The sequence below is a fragment of the Onychomys torridus genome, chromosome 8 (genome assembly GCF_903995425.1).
Source record: "Onychomys torridus chromosome 8, mOncTor1.1, whole genome shotgun sequence".
NCBI classification, from domain to species: domain Eukaryota; kingdom Metazoa; phylum Chordata; class Mammalia; order Rodentia; family Cricetidae; genus Onychomys; species Onychomys torridus.
In genome coordinates, this window is record NC_050450.1 from 91,707,134 (window position 1) to 91,730,340 (window position 23,207).

The 23,207-nt window shown below is 45.9% G+C and overlaps 2 protein-coding genes across 2 annotated transcripts in view; one reads left to right on the forward strand and one right to left on the reverse strand.

Moving 5' to 3' along the window:
• Wnt3 (Wnt family member 3) overlaps positions 1-2,930 on the forward strand; it is a 44,739-nt gene extending 41,809 nt beyond the window's left edge. Inside the window, exon 5 of the mRNA XM_036196269.1 lies at positions 994-2,930. The gene's annotated coding sequence lies outside the window, so the exon portion shown is untranslated. The remainder of the gene's footprint in view (positions 1-993) is intronic.
• A 2,978-nt stretch (positions 2,931-5,908) lies between these two features.
• Positions 5,909-23,207, reverse strand: part of Nsf (N-ethylmaleimide sensitive factor, vesicle fusing ATPase) — a 138,980-nt gene continuing 121,681 nt past the window's right edge. The window contains exons 18-21 of the mRNA XM_036195643.1: positions 11,980-12,114; positions 10,799-10,912; positions 7,853-7,908; positions 5,909-7,410 (exon numbers count right to left, since the gene is read on the reverse strand). Of these exons, the coding sequence (XP_036051536.1) occupies positions 7,389-7,410; positions 7,853-7,908; positions 10,799-10,912; positions 11,980-12,114 (327 nt within the window). The 3' untranslated portion in view covers positions 5,909-7,388. The remainder of the gene's footprint in view (positions 7,411-7,852; positions 7,909-10,798; positions 10,913-11,979; positions 12,115-23,207) is intronic.

Sequence of the window (23,207 nt, forward strand, 5' to 3'; positions counted from 1 at the left end):
TCAGGCTCCGAGGCTCAGCAGGGCTGGTCAAGAGTTACTTTCTCCAGGCTCTTGCAGCCTGCTTTGCCCAAAGCTGGTTGAGACCCATTTCCTTCCTACCCTCTAACCCCTGTAGGTGCTACTACTACTGATGGAGACCATCAGACAGGGAGACAGTAGGCAGAGAAAGTCTCTGGCATTTTTCTTGGCAGAACAGGCAGAGAAGGAGCCGCAGGGCAGGCCATATGCCCTCCGTATCCTCCGGGGAGAGCTCAGCACAGTGGCGGCATCCCCGCCCTGCCTAAGTGGGGAAGACACTTTCTCCATTGCATGGGTTGTCCACTGTCTCCAGTTAGCTGCTGGCTTGGTACCTGAATACCAGTAGTTTACAAGCATCGGGTTTATGCTTTTTTTGCTGTGTTGGAAAAGCTATGGACCCAGTCACCTCATCTAACTGGCCATATGACCTGGGTCTGTCACTAGTCTTTTGTGGAATCTTGCGCTGCCTGTTTCAGCTCTGCCAGTCCCACAGCTGAGGGTTACCAGGGGGTTCCTGGGCGGTGATGGCCTTGGTACCTCAAATCCTACCGGATAGGACTGTACAGAGGAGTCAACATTCTCAGTAGAGCATTCTGGGAAAGGATTCACCATAATTAGTTAAGTTGACTCCCTTTCTTTTGGACAATTCCTACAAGCTCCTGGTACCTGAGCACAAACACAGAACGTGTGGCCAGTGGCACTAGCCCTGCTGGTCAGTCTCTCAGACCACCGGGCTTCTCCATCTCTGCATGGAATAATGCTGCCCTAGTTACTTACAGCGGGCTTCCTCAGCTAGGTTTGATTTTTTTTTTTTTTTTCTGTTCCTGCTGATGGCATGTCCTCCCTCCACAGCAGGCTCTGAGGTTAGGAGAGAGCAAGAACAGCCCTGTCAACAGGCCTTCGATCTTTGCATCCCAGGGGGTGATGTCAACAGCAGTTACCAGGTTCCTGACTCTTCCTGTTTATTTCCCAAAGGGCACTGGGAAGGGGTAGATTGTGCTGCTGGATCCATTCATCGAAGTCCCATGGGAAGCAGGATCGAGACCTGGGCCAGCCTTCGGCGCTGGCCAGCAAGGAGCGTGGACTGTTTGCCAGCTGCATGTGATCAACGACCTGGCCCCAGCCGTCTGGGACGGGAGACCCCTCCTTTCTCATCTAACATTCTCACCCTGCTCTGGATGGTGTGTGGCTTTACAGAGGGGCTTTCTGTTTTGGTTTTCCAGGGTCTGCTGGGGACAGACCCGAGGCTTACCTTTGCACATGTTAAAGAAAATAAAAATGAAAAAAAATTCTACTGCAACAGAACAGGCTGGGCTAATGCGAGCTCTAGGCCCCGTGGGAAAGACGAGAGCATGGCAAGATTCTGTCTCCAAGCTGCCTCTGAGGTGGGGTGTGAAGTAGGACAGAGCCCTGCAGTCCCTTTTGTCCATCTACTCCCATTCAAATTGGCACACCATCCCATTCTAAGAAAAACCATAGGGACAGCCAGGATGTAGTGGCGGGGAGGCCCTGGGCCATTGTCGGAGCCGGATCTTGAGTTTTGAAGAACTCCGAATTCCGGACGGCCTGGGAAGCCATTTGAAGAGTAGATGAGTTCCAGTTTTAGGCTCACTTTTTTCTATAGCCCTGCTCTGCATTAGAAATAGTCAGATCTCAACATCTTTCTCTGTCGTTCTGCAGCTTCCACTGTACTGCATCTGCTTGTCATGGTGGCCCTTGTAAATAGGTTAGACGTGGAGGAAAGTCTCTTCCAGCTCCATGCACTTCCTGCAGAAAGAGGGGCTGCTCTGCCCCTCTCAATCCTGCTCACCAGCAGACACTAGGGAGAACAGCTTAGTTAACTAACAGCACCAGTATGGAAACAATCAGCTTGTGATTCCAAATTTGCGGCTGGCCGTCGTGGAGGGTGAAGATTCCCGTTTCCCTTGAGTTAGGAGGGCAGGTCTCCCTGAGTCCTTCTCTCCTTTTGGCTTGAATAACCCAAAAGACAAGAGAACCTGAACACAGCCCTTCCCTTCCCCCACCTGCAAGTGAGGTAGCCTATCTCAGTTCCCAAGATCTGGATTCCATGCTGAGAGGCGGCAAGCCGGAGAATGGAGCAGCTGCCAGCCAGGTTATGATGCACGGTGGTCCTGGCTGGGGTTAGAAAGATGGGCGTGGCAGCACAGATCAACCCATCAACTCTGTCTTAAGGAGCATCAGAAAGTGGAGATGCAACCCAGGGATGGAGCAGAGCCAGGATTTGTCCTTACCCCTTCTGTCTGGGGTCTGCTAACTGGCTTGACATCCGGGCAGCTACTTAACCTTCCTGTTGTGCAGCTGGCTTGCTAAGCAGGCCCAAGTAGGCCCTTGCCTGCACTCCCTACCCTGTGACCATGAGCACTGTTCAAAGTACACCTCCCACCCCTTCCTAGCATCCCAAATGCCCCCTCCCACTTCTCCTTCCAGGAGTCTGAAATCAAAGTCAACCAGATAATGCTTGCTTATATGAGGACACTTCAGCAGAACGGATACAAAATTTAAGTCTTTTCATATCTATGTATTCTATATTAAAAGTGATAAAGTCATGTTTCTGGGGTGTATTCAAATAGCTGACAAGTAATTATTTAATAATAGTACATGAGTGCATTGTAATTATCCTCGCCACAGTCAGGTAATAGTATCCAATGGGAATTTCCTACCAACCTGCTGTATCCAAAGTTTTGTAAAAAGTTGTAGAAGTTGTTGATCTTTTTGATTTTATATTCAAAAAGTCTCTTTTTATAAATATTATTTATTATATAATGTATATACCTTTGAGTTAACTAAGATTATATATTATATAAATATATATATATATATATATATTTGGAGAAAATCTATTTCATCATGCAGTTTTTTTCCATTAAGTCATTAAAGAAAAGGTAAACTTCAAACAGATACATTGTACAATGTGTGGGGTCTCCAGATTCATCCTTAGGTCAAGGGTATCTGAAGGTCATGGCCTCTGCTAATTAAATGGCCACATTACGGTCATTTCCTCTGTTCTTTAAGCAAGATGAGATGTCATGGACAGCAGATGTGACATGAGACTTAAAGGATTACTTGACACTAAGTCAACATCAAACAAGGAATTTCCAATATGGGGAAGAACAAATTTGGTCGGTAATTCATTCACAGACTTGAACATTTTCAACATGTATGTTGATGTCTCCGATATTTCTAAAAGATTTGGCTCAGGTCAGTGGGTCGTAGGGCTGGCCAGCCATTATCTTACCCCTCCTCACCACATTGTCACTGTTTGTTGAGGAACTGTACTACAGAAAACGAAGCTGGACCAGGAATGGCTGCCCCCCACCCCAGCTCTGTATAACAGCTGAACTGTGGAAGAGGTAAGTAGGTTGGCAAGACGGTGTGTTCCACCTGAGCTCTGGACCACTTGACATTGGAAGTGTAGGTTGGTTTGGACAGAAAGAACTTGCTGGGAACTCTGGGAAGGGCACTCTCTTGGGCTGGAGCTGCAGGAAGACTCATCTGGGGCCTCATCCCATCATCTTTTTTTTTGTTGCTGTTGATGATGTTTTTGTTTTTCAAGATAGGGTTTCTTGGTGTAGCCTTGGCTATAGAACTAGCTTTGTAGACCAGGCTGGCCTTGAATTCACAGAAACCTGTCTACCTCAATCTCCTGAGTGCTGGGATTAAAGGCCTACAGTTTTATGACTTTAGTTCTCAGACCTACCTACAAAACATCCCTATAACGAGAAATCCATGGAGTCTGTTTAAAGAGCAAAGAATTTATTAAGGGAAAAAACTCACTGTAAGGAACAGAACTGACACAGGTTCTGGATCTAAGTCCCATGAGGGAGTGAAGAGGGTGATGCCTACCTGCATCTCAGGTCTTAAGGGTCACTGAGAGGCCACGCCCCGGGGGCATGTACTTCAGGGTCATAGGCAGGGGGAGCAACAGTTACCTGCTGCATCTCCAGGGGTGGTGCTTCAAGATCAAAGAACAGCTGCCCACTACATGTCCCCTTGGTGTTCTTGGCACATGCTTCAGAGAAGAGCTAAAGAGTTTTTTGTTTGGGTGTGGTTTTTCCTTTCTTTCTCCTGGTCTACCACTATTAGAGATAACCGTTCCTTGCACTGCACCATCAGAAAAGGAGGTAAATCGACTTTGGATGGTGGAGATGGGTTGCCAGCACCAGGTCCCTTGCCTTACCCCCTCGGTCCACAAGAGCCTTCTTGCGATGCATCTTTCACCTCTAGAAATCTTGTCCCACTTGTGAGAAGCACCTCGAGGGCAGAGGCAGAGCTCTGGCTTGAGCAGCCAGCCATCTTTTATTCCATTTCACTTTCCCATGAGGTAAATACTCTTCTCTCCCGGCATTCTGGGTTTTATTTTTTATTTTTTTGAACCTACAAGATTGCCAAATATTTAAATGGTTCCCAGTCATACTTAGTAAAGCTATCTGTATCCTATGACCATCGTATTCTATTAAGGAGAATACAATCTATAGCTGAGCTTGAACGTTAGTTAGAAACACTGGACAAAGGATGTTTCAAGTTGTACATGGTGGTTCGTGCCTTTAATTTAAGCACCTTGGAGGCAGAGATGGGTGGATCTCTGTTCTAGGCCAGCCAGTGCTACATAGTGAGACCCTGTCTTTAAAACAACAACAACAAAAATTTTTTTTGAGTGAAGAAAATGGGACAATATTGTGAGGTTTTATTCAAAGCAATCTTATTCTGAAGACAGGCTGTTGAGTTCATGGATGAGACACAAATTCAGGGAGAAGAGCTGAGGAGAAAGCTAGAAGAAGCAAGGTAAATGGAGTGAGGCTGTGCTGGGTGGGCCTGCTGGTTTTCTCGTGTGTTGCTGGGCATACCTGCATGTAGCATGAATAGCGGGTCTACACTCAGGAAGTGAGTTCAGCATAAAGTACGGTGTTCCACTGCCATGCCTGGCTTAACAGAACTTGGCTCTCTCACCACTAATCAATCCCCAACAGTGGCTGTCCACTATGGAGACTGTGCTAGAGAGTCACAAATACACGCCATTGCAATTTCAGAGTGGACAGTCTCATTCTGCAGTGCTGGCTATCCTGGCACTATGTAGACCAGGCTGGCCTCAAAGTTGTGCTGACTGTCCAGCTCTGCCTCTGGAGTGCTGGGATTACAGGTGTGCACCACTACACCCCATCCTCCTTGCAAATCCCACACTCACCTCCTTGGGGCTCCTGTGGATCGTAGGTGTTATCAGTGTATCTTGATGCCATGGTGTCAGTGTGCTGGTGACCACCAGGCTGTCACTGGGACTCAACCCCAGCAGCTGCCAGTGGCTTTCATTCTTCACTAACCGAAATCCTGCCTTTGCCTTCTGTGTCTGGTCAGCTGCCTATGGATAGTTGACTCTGCTTCCGCAGGTCTGTTAGGGTTTGATTATCACACATAACCGAATCTCCACCGTAATTCCAGGATATATGGTCAAAACTTAGAGGCTGCTCACTGTAATTTTTAGGCTACAATAAGACAATCTTAAAACACATTCTGGATACTAACTACATACATATACATATATAATACATACATAAATACAAGTGCTGAGATTAAAGGCATGTGCCATCAGCTTGGCCTAAAACTTAGTTTATGGGTTTTGCTTGCATATATATCTGTGTACCGCATGTGTGAGTTAGAGACAGTTGTGAGCTGCCATGTGGATTCTGGGAATCAAACCGGGTCCTCTGGAAGAGTAAGTGCTCTTAACTGTTCAGCCGTCTCTCCAGCCCCCTCAAGACTATCCATTTCCTGTGCTGGTTGTAACAAAACAAGGAGGGGCTTCTCTTCTGAGCCCCTTCTTCGGACAGTCCTGTCAAGTGATCAGAGCTGTTCGGTAAATACTGATCTACACACATTTCAAGTATATTTGCTCTTTATTGCAATCCTTCAATTTGCATTACACAATATAATATTTATCTTTTTCAATATAATTTTGGACAAAAACACAAGACATTAACTTCACTGAACAAGAAACATAAGTTAATCCATACACGGCTTTGTTGGGAGGAGAAAGGCGGGACCACAGACAGCAGGGACCATGGTGATGGACGGGGACCACGGTACTGGCCACAGGCATCCCAGTTCACAACACAATCCACTCTTCTAAAGCCACAAAATAAGCCAGGGATGAAAACCCAAAACAAAGCATACAGACAGCAAGATCAGGAGATGATTGGCTTTCTACCGTGGGGACAGTATCAGAGTCATAACCAGGTGCCCCTGCGGCATCAAGCCTCCCGGATGACTTCGGATCGCTGTCTTTGCGTTTTTTTAGCAGCAGCAGGGAGAGGGGCATGCTCCCTAAGACTCATCACCACAAATGACGACCTAATTAAATGTCTTCTAACCCACTGATTAGACAAATCACCCTCCAAAGGGCTGGGTGCGTTCCTCCTGTTTTGGAAGAACCGAACACACTGGAATGGATATTCAAGGACTGAGAGAGAGGACTAGGAGGTGGCTTGTTTGGCTGGATAATAGTGTTTCATTATGTGCTTTAGACATTACAGATCACTTGAGATGCAGGGAGAGTAAATTATAAGCCATTCGGCTCAGCAAAAGGTAGAGGATGGCACTAACAAGCCTCTGACGTCATCCCAGGGAGCTGACCCACTTACAGTTGGACACTAATTAGAGCTGAGAGGCTTGTAAATTATTTTAATTTTTTTTTCTGTTTAGAGATGCACAGCTTTCCATATGTATCTTTCATAAGGTTTTAACAGCATCTACCAAGTGGTAATGATTAGCATATCTCTTACCACAGAACAAATTAATTACACTCAGGGCATATCACAGCCACCACAGGAATGATGGGACTTCCGATTAGGAAAGCTCTCCTGATTGCAACTTGGAAATATCTCTGAAAATGATTGAGAACAGCATCTTAGACATTCAAAGCCTGTTTCTTCAGACAAAGATAATAACCCATTCTGTGGAAGAACCTCTTAACCAGATACCCAGCTGTTAGCACAGAGGAGCGCTAAGTGAATCCCTCAGGACTTCCTCCTTTGCTCTTGGTCACAGGTAGAAGCCTACCTTCTGGTTGGCCAGGTGTTTTCTAGGGGTGGGCGTGGCGGGAGCATCGTGCACAGGTGCAGCATGCCTCCCATGTGAGCACGCATCATCTTAGCTAGCATGGGCGGTGAGCACAGTGGTCTAAAGCAAGTTTACACCTTCCAGCAAACACTAGGATATCTGAGAAGCACGAGGGAGTTTACTGCACTAATCATGCAGAGCAAGTGTGTCAAGGTATCTTGAGTACGGTGAGTGACGACTATCCCAGGCCATCTTTACCTTGGTCACTTCCCTTGGTCACTGCTGTAAACAGTCCGTTTTCAATCAAAGTCCAGAGGGCTACTGCAAAAGAAATTCCAAAGCAGACACAAATCCATGAGCTCTGCCAAAAAAATTCACCAAGAAATCACTAAAAGCTTCCTGTTTTCTCTACATTTTTCAACATGCATTTGCTATTTGATGGGCATTTTCTAAAAGAAAATGGTCACAGCTCCATGCATTTAAAAAGCAGGTTCCAATAAATATGTTCCATCAAGTTTTCCCTGCACAGTGACAAGGAAGCTCTGAGAAGCAGGACAGGGAGAGCAGGCAGACAGAACAGCCCACTTCCAAGCTTGGTCCCTCAGACCTACAGCACAGGAAGATGCTAATACATGGGAACAAGGTTATGTAGGAAAGAAAGCATCAGACCCATGCACTGTGGTGCAGCAGTGCTCAGGGGAAGCCCTGGTACCTCGCAGATGGGGACCTACAGTGGGTGCTCCTGAGCACAGCATGTACTTACGTGCCTTCTTCTCTCAAGAGGGCCAAGAACTTCCTCACTCGGTACTCAGGATCCATCTAAAATCATCAGAAGAAACAAATAAGACATGTTGATGGCACTTTTCATTAAAAAAAAAAAAAACCACTTTTTTCACACCAGGGCGAGGCTTGGTCACTTGCTTCCAATGGCATTCAGAGATGTGCTACCTGCTCCCTGGCCAATGTCTGGAAGCATAACAAAGCAGCTTATGTTTTTTGTCCCAATGGGGCTTCTCAGCCAAGTGCTCCCTTTGGTGTGAGGAGGAAAAACATACCAGTAGGGCACCATCATAAACTAGACTATGGTCACTCATGGGGGTCCAGACATGCTTGGATGCAGTCAGGGGGCTATGACTCCTGGGAGTTCAAATGATGTCCAATTCATACATCTTACTGAAGGAAGATGACAGAACTCGAAGAAACCAAATTGAGGCTGACTGAGTGACCAGAATACAGGTATGACTTGCACATACTCAGTGACCTGGCTTTCTTAGCTGCAGTATCCTTTTGGGAGTGGTGGAGCTACCGCCACACTTAAGGGAGCAGAAAGTGCTGAGGGGCTCTACGGACACCTGGCCTCTTGCTGCCAATGTGCCACAGGCCCAAGACAAGATGGTGGGTTTTGATCCAGGAGCTAGGTTGGAGTCATTGCTACTAATTATCTCTCTTAGTTGTCATTTTGTATCCAATTTACTCCACTTTGTTAAGTGTGTGGTATACTTAGGGAATATGGTACTCTTATTGAAACTTAAGGTGACCTGGAAAAACGATCCTTACAAACAAACATCTTTAATTCCTTAGTATGAATTTTTATTGTAAGAAACACCTCACGTTTAAAGCATGTTGTAGGGCAGAAGTCTGTTCCCAAGAGGAACTCCCTGCCCTCTAGGAGCAGCTTGCAAATGCAACGCTGTGTGCAGCTGGGGGCAGCTGTGCAATCAAATTCCCTTCCAACCACTTTGTAAAAGAGATTCTTCCCTCTGTCCCCAGCGAAACACTGAACAGAAGTTTCCAATGTATCAAAGTTAAGGGGTCAGACTACAAAGAAGTAGGAAAAAGTACAAACAGCTAACAAAAGAACTATTTTTCCTCTTTGGGACTAGAATTACACATGAATCAGTTGTCAAAGTTCTTTCTGAAAAATGGAGCTGGCTGGAGCTCGCTGTAGTCAGCACATGCAGGTCCTTGCCCATTAACTATATTTAATATGTGTGAGGAACGACTTACTGACTTGCCTGTAGCTATGGAATTAAAAGTCAAGAGAAAGGGAGGAAAAAAGTAATCTAGATAAATGACTTTATTCCCTCAGGTGACATCCAGTCAGAGCAGATCCTCAACACCGAGCAAGTTTTAACAAAATCGGGTATGGCGAGCCGAGTGAGCATGACTTCCATTCTGCTGAACTACATGCCTCTCTATTCGGGCTGAGCTCCTGAGGCAGATCTAAAGAGAAGTCACTCAGCTGCATGGAATCCATTTGACGTGAAGGGGTTCAAACCCCAGGCCTATGAAGTGTCAGTCGCTGAAGATTAGGCCGAACACCCCACTCTCACTTTCTACCCCACACACATAAGAGGTATTAACTTGATCACTGAGCTGCAGGCATCCCAGGAGGGGGGGGGGAGAAAAACCTTGCATAGTTTCTTCTATGCAATTATTTTAAAAGATTGTACTGAAACTGAACAAAGAAGGTAGTGCTGAGTTTCTGACAGATTTATCTTGTCTCAGGGACAGAGCCAATACACCTGAATGTGCGCCTTCACTCAGTCTATGGTCTAATTTACTACTCATAATGGAAAATACATAAATCCACTTAAAAACAGTTGCTGGAAGCTCGGGAAACTCCTGGTGTCTGAAAAACCACAAAAATTTAATTTTAAATTGTTTATCAGAGAGAATTAAAACAACATCTCTCCATATTTCTTATTTATTGGCCCTAGAGCTTCCTTCAGCTGTAAATGTGAATCTGAGAAACCCCATTGGTCACACTGGGAAGGGCAGGGCTACCCAGTGACGCATAATGCTTAGGATAACTCCAATCTATCTACTCAAGTCTGGGGATGGATCACTCATTCACTCATTCACATACCCATTCATTTGTGCGAGGGAGTGCTGAGCTGGCCCTGGGGCCATGTGCAGTGGGTGGCAGCCCAGGTGTGTGAACACACAGACCTTAGTCTGCACACATGTATGCTGTACATGTGTATATGTGTACAGGCACATGGAAACAAGGAGTTCCAGAAGAAGGGAGGGAGTCATAGTAGATACCAGGAAGTTCCAAAGTAGTCTCCTCTGCCTGTGACAGGATGTGATAATGGCAGTAGCCTGGGGCTATCTATGGCAGCCTGGATGCTTTAAGCATACAGCAGTCTGCGTAGGACTTCTAGGGAGCTAAGCATGGTGGTGCACGCCTTTAATCCCAGCATTAGGGAGGCAGAGGCAGGCGGATCTCTGAATTTGAGGCCAGCCTGGTCTACAGAGTGAGTTCCAGGACAGCCAGGGCTCCACAGAGAAATCCTGTCTCAAAAAACAAAAACAAAAATAAAAAATGAAAGAAATTTCTAGGAGTTCAGTCAGGGGATATAGACAGAGGTCACATCTAACCTGTACGAGTCAACGTGTCTGTCCTTACACATCTCCCAGGCTTTTGCAGTCACTTGCTGACCATGATGTAGATAGAGCATCACAGCAGAGTGCTAATTCATTGACAACCTGTGGACATGGCCCTCATATTTTCTAGATTGCTCTTTAAAGTCCTTTCTAATTTTTAGACCTCCACATTAAAATTAAAAGTCACACTATGCTGTTCTCATCTGTCTCTGAAGATTAAGGATGGCACCAGTGTCCCTGGGCTCTGGGAGAGGATGGAAGGCCCTCTTGGTGTGCCACTGCCGTTCCTGTGACTCACACAGAGAAGGAATTGCCTTACCTGCAGGGACATCTCAATCAACATTAGTAACTTCTTGATTCCTATCCAGACCTTCTTCCCTTTGACTTGCTGAGCAATTGTGGTGCGTTCCTTATCTTTGAAGTTGCCCAAAAGCTACAAAAGCAATAAACAACAGTAAAGACACTTGCAGTGCACACACCAACACCCTTAAGTGAACAGTGGGAGGGGCTACCTGAATGGGATGGATTGGCCTTCCTAGCCATGTGTGACCACACAAGGGCAAGGCCTTATTCCATAGCCCAGACTCTCCTCAAACTCACTGTAATCCTCCTGCCTCAGCCTCCCTGGTGCTGAGATTGCCGTGTCTAGAAGAGACATATCTTAAGCTGTTTTTCTAGAGACCTCCAGTAAACTTAGAGTCATATTTGCTGGGGGAAAACAGCTCCAATCTATGATAAACACAAGTGAAATGTGTTAGCATTCCTTCCTAGGGACAATCTGTATGTGTCAAAGTAGCCCGGCTTTTGCTCTTTCCCATCCTGGCCACAAAAGGCTGCTCAAACAGGTGACCCAGAACTACTTCTCATACTGACTTCTGCTCTGTGGGGAGCACACAGCAACTCTTAAGTGATGGGACCTTTAAGAAACATCCCTGACTTTCCCACACCGAACAACTTACATCACATTTTCCAACAGATCTCATCCAGTCATTTGTGCACATTAATATTAATCAACACTTAATGAAAGACTCAGTGTCTAAATTAAAGGCTTTAAAAATTAAGGAAACACTTCTATGTTATAAAGTTGTAAAGTTTGGGTAGCTTTTTTGTAGTTTCAAAGGATTTAATCATTGTTCTGGTTTATTAAGTGCAAACAAATGTGCTGCCAGCCATTGTGAAGAGACAGTGATGACCCCCCCCCCAATACTGTACCCACCTGAGCCCCTGTCATGTAATCTGGAGGCATCACCTGCTGGAAAGAGAGTGACTGACCCCTGCAGTCTGTGTGCTGCCCACATCCGGGAATGAGAAGTTTATCTGCTCTCCTTTGCATCCGTCCTCTCTAGCTTCTGAAAAGCACTTAAGATAACATCCCAGGGCCCCACATTCTAGCTTGATGTGCCACTAAATGCCCGTTGCTATGGCTGAAGACCCTTCCTCAATTATCTCAGGCCTCAGCTCCTTTCTGATAAACAGTTTCTAACAGCGACTCATCTTTACCTCCAAAGCTTCCAGCAGCTGCTCTCCTGTGGCAATGTTGGGTACATGGATGGTGGTGCTGAAGGCATTAAGCATCTCCATTTCTTGAAGGACATCTTTGCGGCTGGTGGTCCCGATGATGAGAAGCTTGCGGCCCTGGTTACCGAGAGAAAGATGTGTTACAGTGCACAGAAACGAGGAGACTGGAGGAAGCTTGAATGATATGAGCAGAATCTGCTTATTTGTGTATGTAAATGAGCAGGCAAAAGACATACAAAAAACCCAGGATTTTCCAAGTAAAACTAAACAAGGCATAGATGCCACAACTCAGAAGCAATAACAATGAAGCAGGTCCTTCCCACTAACGCCAGCAGACAAGGGACCAGTAAATTGGGGAACACCAAACCAAAGCCAGAGATACCAAAGTGTGTGCTACAGTTCCATTCTCAAGTCAGAATGTGATCCAAAGTAGGGCTTTTCTTTAGATAGGGTCTCACTATGTAGCTGTGGCTGGCCTAGAACTCAATATGTGGACTAGCTAGCTCCTAACTCACAGAGATCTGCCTACCTCTGCCACTTGGTCTACATAGTGAGTTCCAGGCTAGCCAGGGCTGCATAAGACCCTGTCTCCAAAATAAAACAATCCCCTCTGCTTAGCCCCCAAACCTCCAAAGACTTCAACTTGGGCTTTGTATACACTATACCACTAATTGTCAACAAAGCAAGACAGCTTTTCTCAATCTTACTCATTGCTTTTGTCCACTATATGCCAAGAATAATAATGCACCATCACAAAGTCCTTAAGAAGGCTGGGCGGTGGTGGCGCATACCTTTAATCCCAGCACTCGGGAGGCAGAGGCAGGTGAATCTTTGTGAGTTCCAGGCCAGCCTGGTCTACAGAGCGAGATCCAGGAAAGGCGCAAAGCTATACAGAGAAACCCTGTCTCGAAAAACCAAAAAAAGTCCATAAGAAACAAAGTAGAAGGCAGAGCTGTGGCTCACTGGTAGAGTACTTGCCTACATGCATAGAGACCAGTTCAAGTTCTATGTATGCATATGTATGTGTGCACACATAAACACACCACACACACACACACACACACACACACACACACACACACACACACACACAAGCAGAAACCCTCCTGACAATATTAACTCCTTGGTTTAACAGATGACTATATAAAGATTCCATGTTAGAAATTTATTTATGATATATACAAATTAAAAGCTAATCATTATTACTGTTCAATAAATCAACTAGAAAAAAGTATATCAACCAAAAAAAATAAAATCAAATGCTTATCAACAGATATCTGCCAAGTTCCTGAATGACTGTGGAATGATCTTGTATAGAGAGGCAGAAAGATAAAAACGACAACAAACTCCACACACTATGCCATGAGGAAAGGAGGCATATTATACACCAGGCAGAAGAAGCTGTGCTCTCTGTGGAGAGGAGGCTGCAGGCCAAGTCTGCAATGGGTGGGCTGATTCAGAAGGTGAGCAGGAAAGACACTAAATCAGACAGAGCAGAGGTCCAAAGGCAAAAAAACCCCCAAAACCCCCGAAACAAAAGCTGGGTGCTGAGGTAATCACACTCATGAACACAGTTACATGTATTTCAACTATATCAAAAAAGGCTTCTATTCTAAAAAAAAAAATACATTAACAATAAATTCCAATGCTAACTTTGGAAGGTTCCTCAAAGCTAACAGATATCAAAGCTGGAGCAGTCTCATTACAATTGTGACTCTTTTGACAGTATCTGGCTATGTGCCCAGGCTGGCCTTCAATTCCTGAGCTCGGTGACGCTCCTGTCTTGGCCTTCTGGCTCATAATAACTATGGAAATCAGCTGCTTTCCTCCCCTTAGGTTCCCAGCATCTGCCCAGCTACCTCATCTCTCTCCTCTCACAGAGGGAAACATTGGTCTCCCTAAAAGAGAGGCTCTGCAGATGCCTCTTGCTCATTACAGAAGACAGCTCCACTTCATGGAGAGCTCTTATATTTCCCCTTCCCAGGGCGATCACTGTTAGGGTCCTCCTTGTTAGCTAGCTTCTCTGGGTTGTAGTCTAGTTATCCTTTGCTTTACATCTAGAATCCACTTATGAGTGAGTTCATACCATGTTTGTCCTTCTGAGTCTGGGTTACCTCACTCAGGATGATATTTTCTAGTTCCATCCATTTGCCTGCAAATGTCATGATGTCTTGTTTTTTACTGCTGAGTAGTGCTCCATTGTGTATATGTACCACATTTTCTTAATCCATTCTTCAGTTGAGGGGCATCTAGGTTGTTTCCAGGTTCTGGCTATTATGAATAGTGCTGCTATGAACACAGTTGAGCAAGTGTCCTTGTGGAATGATTGAGCATTCCTTGAGTATGTGCCCAAGAGTGGTATAGCTGGGGAGTCTTGATGAAGATTGACTCCCAATTTTCTGAGAAACCACCATACTGATTTCCAAAGTGGCTGTAATGGGGATGAGGGAAGCAATGGAGGGTGAGGGTGGGGGATAACATGAGGGAATGAGATGGCCCAGCTGGAGCAGGGACAGAGTGGAGGCGTAATGAAGGAGAGACCATGATGGAGGGAGATGGGGCTGGGGAGAGGCCTGTGGCTGGGGAGGGTCCCAGGAACCCACAAGGATGACCCCAGCTTAAACTACTAGCAATAGTGGAGAGGGTGCCTGAACTGGCCTACCCTAGTAATCACATCATTGAGTACCCTAACTGTCATCATAGAGCCTTCATCCAGTAACTGATGGAAGCAGATGCAGAGATCCACAGCCAAGCACCAGGCCGAGCTCCAGGAGTCCAGTCGAAGAGAGAGAAGAGGGATTCTATGAGCAAGGGGCAACAAGATCATGATGGGGAATCCTACAGAAACAACCAACCAAGCTAGTGGGAACTCGTGAACTTTAGACCAACAGTTGTGGAGCCTGTGTGGGACTGGACTAGGTCCTCTGCACAAGGGAGACAGTTGTGTAGCTTGATCTGCTTAAAGGGCCTCATGGCAGTAGGATCAGGATCCATCCCTGGTGCATTAGCTGCCTTTTTGGAGCCCACTACCTATGGTGGGACACCTTGCACAGCCTTGATGCAGGGGGAGGGGCTTGGACCTGCCTCTACTGAATGTACCAGGCTCTGCTGACTCCCCATGGGAGACCTTGCCTTGTTGGAGGAGGGAATGGGGAGTGGGTTGAGGGGGAGGCTGCAGGGGAGCAGGATGAGGGAGGAGAGGGGAATCTGTGATTGGTATGTAAAATGAATTTAAAAAATTCCTTCAAAAAAAAGCAAAGAAAGCTGGACTTTCTAATCACGACCATCTTCCTCATGCCACTTTCTCTACAGCCCCTCGATGTCTTCCGAGTGTTGAAAGATCGGGAAGTGTGGGGTAACGTATAATGGAGACGCTAATTTATGTTCTGCCTCTCTTCTTGTTTAACAAGACTGCAAACACTGTGGAGAGGTCACGACCCAGGCAAGCTCAGGCCTTGACTCGTAAAGCATCATCTTTAAGAAAACACTGAAAAACATTACCAAATAATTAAACTGTGCTGGATCCGTTTGTGTATTAATTAGCGGTAATGTTCATCTGGAAGTGTTCTCATGGAAAAACAGTTGCGGATGTACTAACAGAAGGACCACACTGGGTCTCAACTGAAGGACAGGAGCCACTGGCAGCCATAGGAGTGGGGCTTTAGAAGAGGCGGGTTCGGTCCAAAGGGGAAATCTATTTTGCTAATGTGTGGCTGCGGGCTTAAAGCCCATGGTGCCCAAACATGTCCCATGGAAGGGGGAAACAAAGCAGTGGTAACCTATTTGGGGGCAGGGAGTCGCTCCCAGCATCCTCTACTGAGATTTGCTGGTCCTGACGAGACACAGAAAAGGCCTAAATAAATGACTATCTGCCAATCGGATTACGATGAACATTGTTCCAAGGTTAAATAAGTATTAGTTAACCAAGTCTTAGTACTATAAGGAGCAACTCAGGTGAAAACATTACCATGAAAAAGGCAGGGCTCAGTCAGGTGTTGATCCTTCAAAAACCCACTTCTTTACAGGCTGAAGAAAGAGCCAAGCGCCAAGCAACATCTAAGCCTTTTGCCACACAAAGGGCTAACCAGATAATCCACACCCTTTCAGAGATCTGCCATTGATTGGCCCCAATCAACTGATTTGTAACAAAAGTTCATGTGGAATAAAGCTTTTTTTTCTTTTCCTAAATAAAAAAATGCCACCAATATAATAACTGCAGTGAAATGGAAGGGCTGGCCTCAACCCGCCAACAAAAGTGGAGTCAGTTATGCGGGAAAGAAAGGCTGTTCTTTCTTACCATTCAATGCAGCAAATATAACACACCCTCGGTAAGAAGAATTAACCCGGAACAATCGGAAACCCTGGGATGGATTAAGAAGTGAGTTTAAAAGCGAGGTTCCAATCTGCCTTAACCTCTATTTTCTGATGATCACAATCTGATGTTTTTGTAAAAGAGTGAAAAAGAAATGTCAGAATACTAGGAATTTGTAAACCCAGTGAGGAAAAGGAGAAATTAACATTCACTAATTGGAACATTAACAAGAATTTACTCTTTTTAGGTATGTGACAGATGAAATTTAGTGTGCACTTCCAAAGCGATTGCAGTTTAGCTGGGAAACTGGATGGTCAGCACACAGGGGCCACTACCAAGTCACATACCAAAAAACATTCTGTGGCAATGGCTATGGAGCCTTGGAGGAGTGGGGAGTGTCTCAGAGTGGGGTAACCTGGAGCAGCAGCATAGGGCTGCCAGGCCGGCGATGTGGGGGCACTGACAAGGCTCTGGAGGAGCAGGATAGACCTCTAATGCTACCAAACCCCATGTCAGTGGTGGGAGCAGCTGAGCCACAGTACCAAGTCTCTCTGGAGAGATGAGGGCAGCCAATGGAAGGAAGGTCGGAAATGCTAAAGAAGGAAGAAGAATTAACATAGAGAGCATCAGGGGAAACCAGAGAGGGGTCTTATGGGAAAAGGACTGTGGTAGAGAGAAGGGACCCTGGCAAGTGTCTGCAGGATGCCTTCCTGCCTGGAACATGGCAGCTACATGGATACCATGCCAGTTCTGAGTAAACCTCCCCCAAGGAGAAGATTTACTTACACATAATGGGGGTGCTTTTGATGCCAACCTGAGAGGTAAAGAGGGGAGCAATGGAGTTCTCTTGAAGGCTGGGTAGCCTGGGCAGTAGAAAAGGGTCTAGCACCATCATTTGCAGCTGTGTGACAGATGTTGGGGGTATATTATCTCAGCACCAGACTCCTCCTCAACCATAAAAAAAAAAACAAACACGGGATTAGAAAAATCTTACCTACTTGTGAGACAGATTGAGGCAAAGAATGCTGGGGAGGGGCTCTCCAACATCACCATCACACCAGCAAGAAGGAGAGCAAGCAAGAGTGTGCAGGCACGGCTCTGAAGGGATCCTAGAAGGTTGGGGTTCCTGTCAGGTCAGGTGAGTGAGCAGTAGGACCCAAGGTTCTTTTCCCAACACCGAAGCCCTAGCAGTGACATGGGACATGCATATACCCAAGCAACCAGGCTTGCTCTCAGAGGGGTGACAGGGTCCTAATATTCAGCCTACTTGGGGTGACAGTGAGGCCCAAGGAGGCAGAAGGCTCAGACCACAGCCCTTTTGGGAAGCATCACTGTAGTGGGGTTTGAGGGGCCTGTGAGAGGCAGGACAGAGGCCAGCAGTGATCTCACCTTTTACCCTTCCTGGATTCATTCTTGGGAAGGATATGTATATCGTGTCATTTGCTCCCGAGACCTCAAGAACAGTTCTTCCTGACCCCACTGCTTCCCCTCTCTGCACTGATGTAGAGATCTGACACTTCCACACCTGCCCAGTCGCTGACACACTTGGCCCCAGCTGCCTGGCACATGCACACATGTGCGCTTACAGTCCTTCCCTGTCAGCATGGCGCTTCCCCTCCGTCAAGGGCCTGCTTGAATGCCTGCTTTTCCACAGCTTCCCAAGCCGCACACCTGCCCTGCTTCCTCTGCCTTCGTCTACTCTGCTGTCTCACAGTCAAATCACCTTTTAGACATGATCTACTGCCTCATCCCCTGAATTTGCTTATTATTGTGTGTCTCATGGGTCTTTTGTGAGGGAGAGCTGAAGTGTGTTTGGTTTTACTCAACTACCCAGGCATACCACAGGGTTATGTGCAGAGGACAGTTAATAAATATATGTTTGAATGACAACCCAGTTCAGGTTTCAAAGGTAGTAGATCACTCTACTGTTACGAGCTCTCTTCTTGCCCTAGAAAAATGTACATTACACCAAATGTTTAACAGGAAACCATCATTTTAGGACATCTATGGCCTTGAGCCCTAAGTGTTCAATGCTACGACACACTAAGTTTTAATGAAAATATTCCAGAATGGGTGGTAAGTATGCTTTATTTACAATTTAAGTTGATGCCAAAGGCTGTCAGAACATTTTTTTTAGCTGACTAATCACTGAGCTACTGACTGTATACTATCAGCTTCTCTAGCAAAGGAAAGAGATTTATAGGAAGCTATGAACCCAACTTAGTGAGATAAGAAGTATTATTGCCTCCTTCAATTCCTGGTTTGCCGTAAACCAAGTGAAAACCAGCCCGAAGCTGGGCTGAGTGTGGCTCAGTGACAGAGAGCTTGCCCACAAGTGGGAAACTCTGGCCTTAAGCCCCAACATTGCAAACAAACCACTCACACCCACCCACACCCACACACCTACACACACACACACACACACACATTCACACACACATATACATAAACACACACACACACATTCACACACACATTCACACACACATATACATAAACACACACACACACACACACACACACACACACACACACACACACACACACACACACACAGACTCAGGGCAGCAGCAGTGATGGCCTCTTGGGCTTCTCCACGTCCAGCCTGTATTTCAGATCATGGTTCAAGGGTCCGGCCCTGCAATGGCCCCTTCTTCTCTTTTTACTCCTTCAGTTAAATGCTGAAGTTGAATACCAAAGGAAGGATGTTTCAAATAAATCATGCTCTAACTATACAGACAACTACACTTAAATTCTCCATTAGACATTCCCCTGGAGCGAATTCTTTGCCTGGTCCTTTGCAGCCAACCTGGTGCTATAAGCATGGCAGAGGACAAGGGAAGGCTCTCACGGCTGATGGGGCAGAAACCAGAGCCTGGACAAAAGCAGACAACCTTGTGATATTAAAGAATCTGTTGCAGCAATTCACGAGAAAGACCGGGGGTCACGTGATCGTACACTTGGAGCAGCACCTAAGGAGGCTCCCTCTCCCTGTCCTCTAATTCCCTTCCTCATTTGCTAGCTGAGGAACCTGAGGGGAGGTGATGTGTCTGGGTCTTAGCTCCAGAAAGGGGCTGAACCTGGAGTTCATGCCCGCTGACTTTCCATTAACCTTACCGGTCCATCGTTGGCTGCTTGTTTTTGAGATACTGGGAATTGAACCTGGGGCCTCATACACAGTAGCCAGGAGTGCCATCACATGCAATCCTCTTTGTTTATTTGTTCGTTTATTTTGAGACAGGGTTTCTCTGTGCAGTACTTGAACTTGCTTTGTAGACCAGGCTGGCCTTAAACTCAGTGCTAGGATTAAAGGCATGTGCACCACCACACCTGGCACCATGTGCAATTTTAAACCCATGTCTACAATAGCTGTCCTACTAATTACAAGTTTGGGATAGACATCTGCTAGAAATGACCTCTGAACTCGTAGGAGAAAAGGTTAAATAACTTAAGAAAATAAAGTTGTACTGACCGTGCCACACTGTTCTTAATGCCAAGAGGAACGGCTTCTGTGGACACCTCTGCCCCAGGCTGTTTAGCCGGTCCAGCCCCTGATGCACCTAGCTCAGTTTCAGCTTGATATCTGTAAATTAACTCCTGTTCTGAATGCATCACTGTTCTGACTTTATTTCCACTTCTGTGGTTTTCACCCCAGGGAACCTCTCTTTGCACAAGCTGTTAGGAATTTTACACCAGTGGGCATCTGGGCCATGTTTGTATTTCAGAACCTCCCTTCCCCATACTCTGTGCACATTTAACCATAGAACATGATTCAGTGTGTCCTGTAATAACATTTCACCTCTGAAGAGGTAACTTGCTAAACAATTTCAATTACCCAGGACACAGGTAAAGACTAAGAAAAAAGCAAAATCCTCTAGTGTCTAGGACTGAACACAACGGGTCTAAGGTTCAGTCGACCTTACAATCAGCCCCCTTCGAGGGGCCCACAAAAACATTTTAGTTTCTTTTACAATTAAAAGTGGGGGAATCAGGTTGAAGATGGTTTTAACACTATGGTAACATATAGCAATAATAAAAAGATAAACTCTACATATTTGTCCCCGGACAAAGCTTCCCCCGTCCCCAGTGACTGTGTTCTTGTCCTAACACCAGAGCCTTGTGACTCTTACTGTAAGACTCCTTGCTGCTTTAGTTCTTCAGACAGAAGCACCAAAGTAGTGAGGCACCCTTCAGAGAGGGCCCTGCAGATGACCTCACTCCCTGGAGCCCTGCAAGTAACAGCTGTCAGCAGCGTCACCAAGGAACTAGGAGGCATACACCCATTGACACCCAGGGCACGTGGGGCTCTCTACCGAGAGCTGCGCAGTCTGCACATGCCACCATTCCTTGCTGAGCACACTGACACAGAGGAGCTGGTGACAATTCTCATTCATTAACAGTGTTTAGCACATTTGGCCTCAGATACCAAAGATATACACAACAAACTTTTTAAAAGCCTGAACATACAACATTTGAGAAATAAGAATATACTTTGGAGGCTGGAGAGATGGTGGCTCAGTGGTTAAAAGCACTGGCTGCTCTTATAGAGGACCCAGGTTCAAATCCCAGCACTCACAGCCATCTGTAACTCCAGTTCCTGGGGATCCAATGCCCTCTTCTGGACTCGGAGGGCACCAGTCATACATCGATACAGACATACATGAAGGTCAAACACCCAATGCTTCAGTCAAAAGTGAAGCCCATGCTTTCTTATGAACCCCTGTTCTTAGCCCCAGTCAAACCTGAGATGGTATACTGAACCCAAAACATCTCCTCAAATTCCCGGGAATCTTTGTATGAAAGGCTACAACACCCCGCTGATTTGGGTACAGGCACGTGCTTGTCTCTGGTGTCTGAGAGTGAGGACTGGAGAACGGCCAGTGGGGCTGTGCAAACCCAGTCACACTTGCACTGATCTTCATACTAGCACCTCCTGTGAAGAAGCAAGTGTCTCTTTACTTCTTCCTCATGCATGGGGTTGCCTCAGAACCCTCCAGAGCAAGACTGCATAGCCCATGCATGGGACACAGGGACACTGAAAACACATTTGATACTAAAAAAAAAAATCAAATTGAATGACACATCCTGGCAACCATCTTAGGGCTGCCTCAGTCCCATGCCAGGCTAGACAGTGAGTGCCATCTGCATTGCACAGGTGTACACCTTGCCCCAAACTCCACAACTGAGCAAGCATCATACTCTTCTTCACTTTTTATCCTGTAGAACAGAGTTATTGTAAGTACATTCTAACAAAAGCAGATACTCCTTAAGGTAGTATCTCTTTTTTTTTTGTTTGTTTTTCGAGACAGGGTTTCTCTGTGTAGTTTTGGTGCCTGCCCTAGATCTCGCTCTGTAAACCAGGCTGGCCTTGACCTCACAGAGATCCGTCTGGCTCTGCCTCCCAAGTGCTGGAATTAAAGGTGTGTGCCACCACTGCCAAGCTCTTTTTTGGTTTTCCAAGACAGGATTTCTTTGTGTAACAGCTTTGGCTGTCCTAGAACTTGCTCTATAGACCACACTGGCCTCGAACTGAGAGATCCATCTGCCTCTGCCTCATAGGTACTGGGAATAAAGGTATGCACCACCACTGCTCAGGGTAGTAAGCATTTCAACCTCAAATGTCTAAAGACATGTTCGAGACAGAAAAAAACAACCCTTCCACCAGCTGGACCATAACAACTGCTATTTATCTTGGTCACCTTGGGCTACATGGGTGCTTAACCATCATCGATTCAGATGGGAAGCACAGCACTGAGTAGAGCCAGGGACAACTGTCAGAGCCAAAGGGCCCCCTCACTACTACAGAATATCTTCCAGACAGTACAGAATTCATTGTAAAAGAAAAAGCAAGGTTAGAAATATACATCATACATACTCCAACAAGACAGATTCATCTAATGCTGTTTGAGGCCATTCTGGGCTACATGCGACCCTATCTCAACAAAGCAGATAAAGTAAAACAAAGAGTTACACTGCTAGGCTAAATATATATAAATTTTTTTTCTTGATTACTGAAGTAATACACATTTACTGCAGAAATTTTATAAAATATAAGAAATAACAAGGCAGAAAAAAATCACCGACAATGCTACCATCTAGGAAAACAGCCGTGCTAAAGAGGAAAATGGTGGATTTCTGTCGCCTTAAGACACTGCTATTCTGTGTGTTTTACAGAGAACACCACCTTACAGAATAACGCTCGTATGAGAATTTAAGGGGTGCTGAACCCAATTTTCCTTGTTTGTAACAGTATTCGAATGTATGCAGAAAATTTGGAGTCCAGCTGATGAAAGGCAATTACAACAGTTTGGGGGGATCTACTCTACCCCTTATGAGTTTTTTGAGACAGGTCTTGCTATGTAGCCAGGCTGGCCTTAAACTTGCCATACTCTTGTCTCTACCTCCCAAGAGTGTACCACAATACATAAAAGCCCCCTTTCTCTCCTCTCATTTTCTTGTATGTGTGTATGTTGATTTTTGAGATAGAGCGTCACACTGTAACCCAGGCTTGACTAGAACTCACTACATAGCTCAGGCTAGCTTCAAACTTCCTTCTGTTCTCCTTCCTCTGTCCCCGTTTGGGGGCCTGCCACAGAGAGTTGTCTGCCTTGCTGCTGTCATTGTGAATTGCTCCTTCTCTTCTCTTACCATGCCAGTGTTCTTTCTTGAGTTGACTCCTCTGCACCTTGCTCTGAGCTCCCTAAGGCAGGCAGCGTGGCAGCTAGGGCTACAGACCCTGAAGTCTCGCTCATTTGATAGGGTGGATTTCTCTGTTGCCCTTCTCTATTTGTTTGGGGAATCAGTTTTCTCTGAAAATGAAGAATAAGGTAATACTTGAGCTGTGCTTTTGTTAATGAAGAACTGGTTCTTGGTCTCGACGACGGTTCAGTTGGTAAAG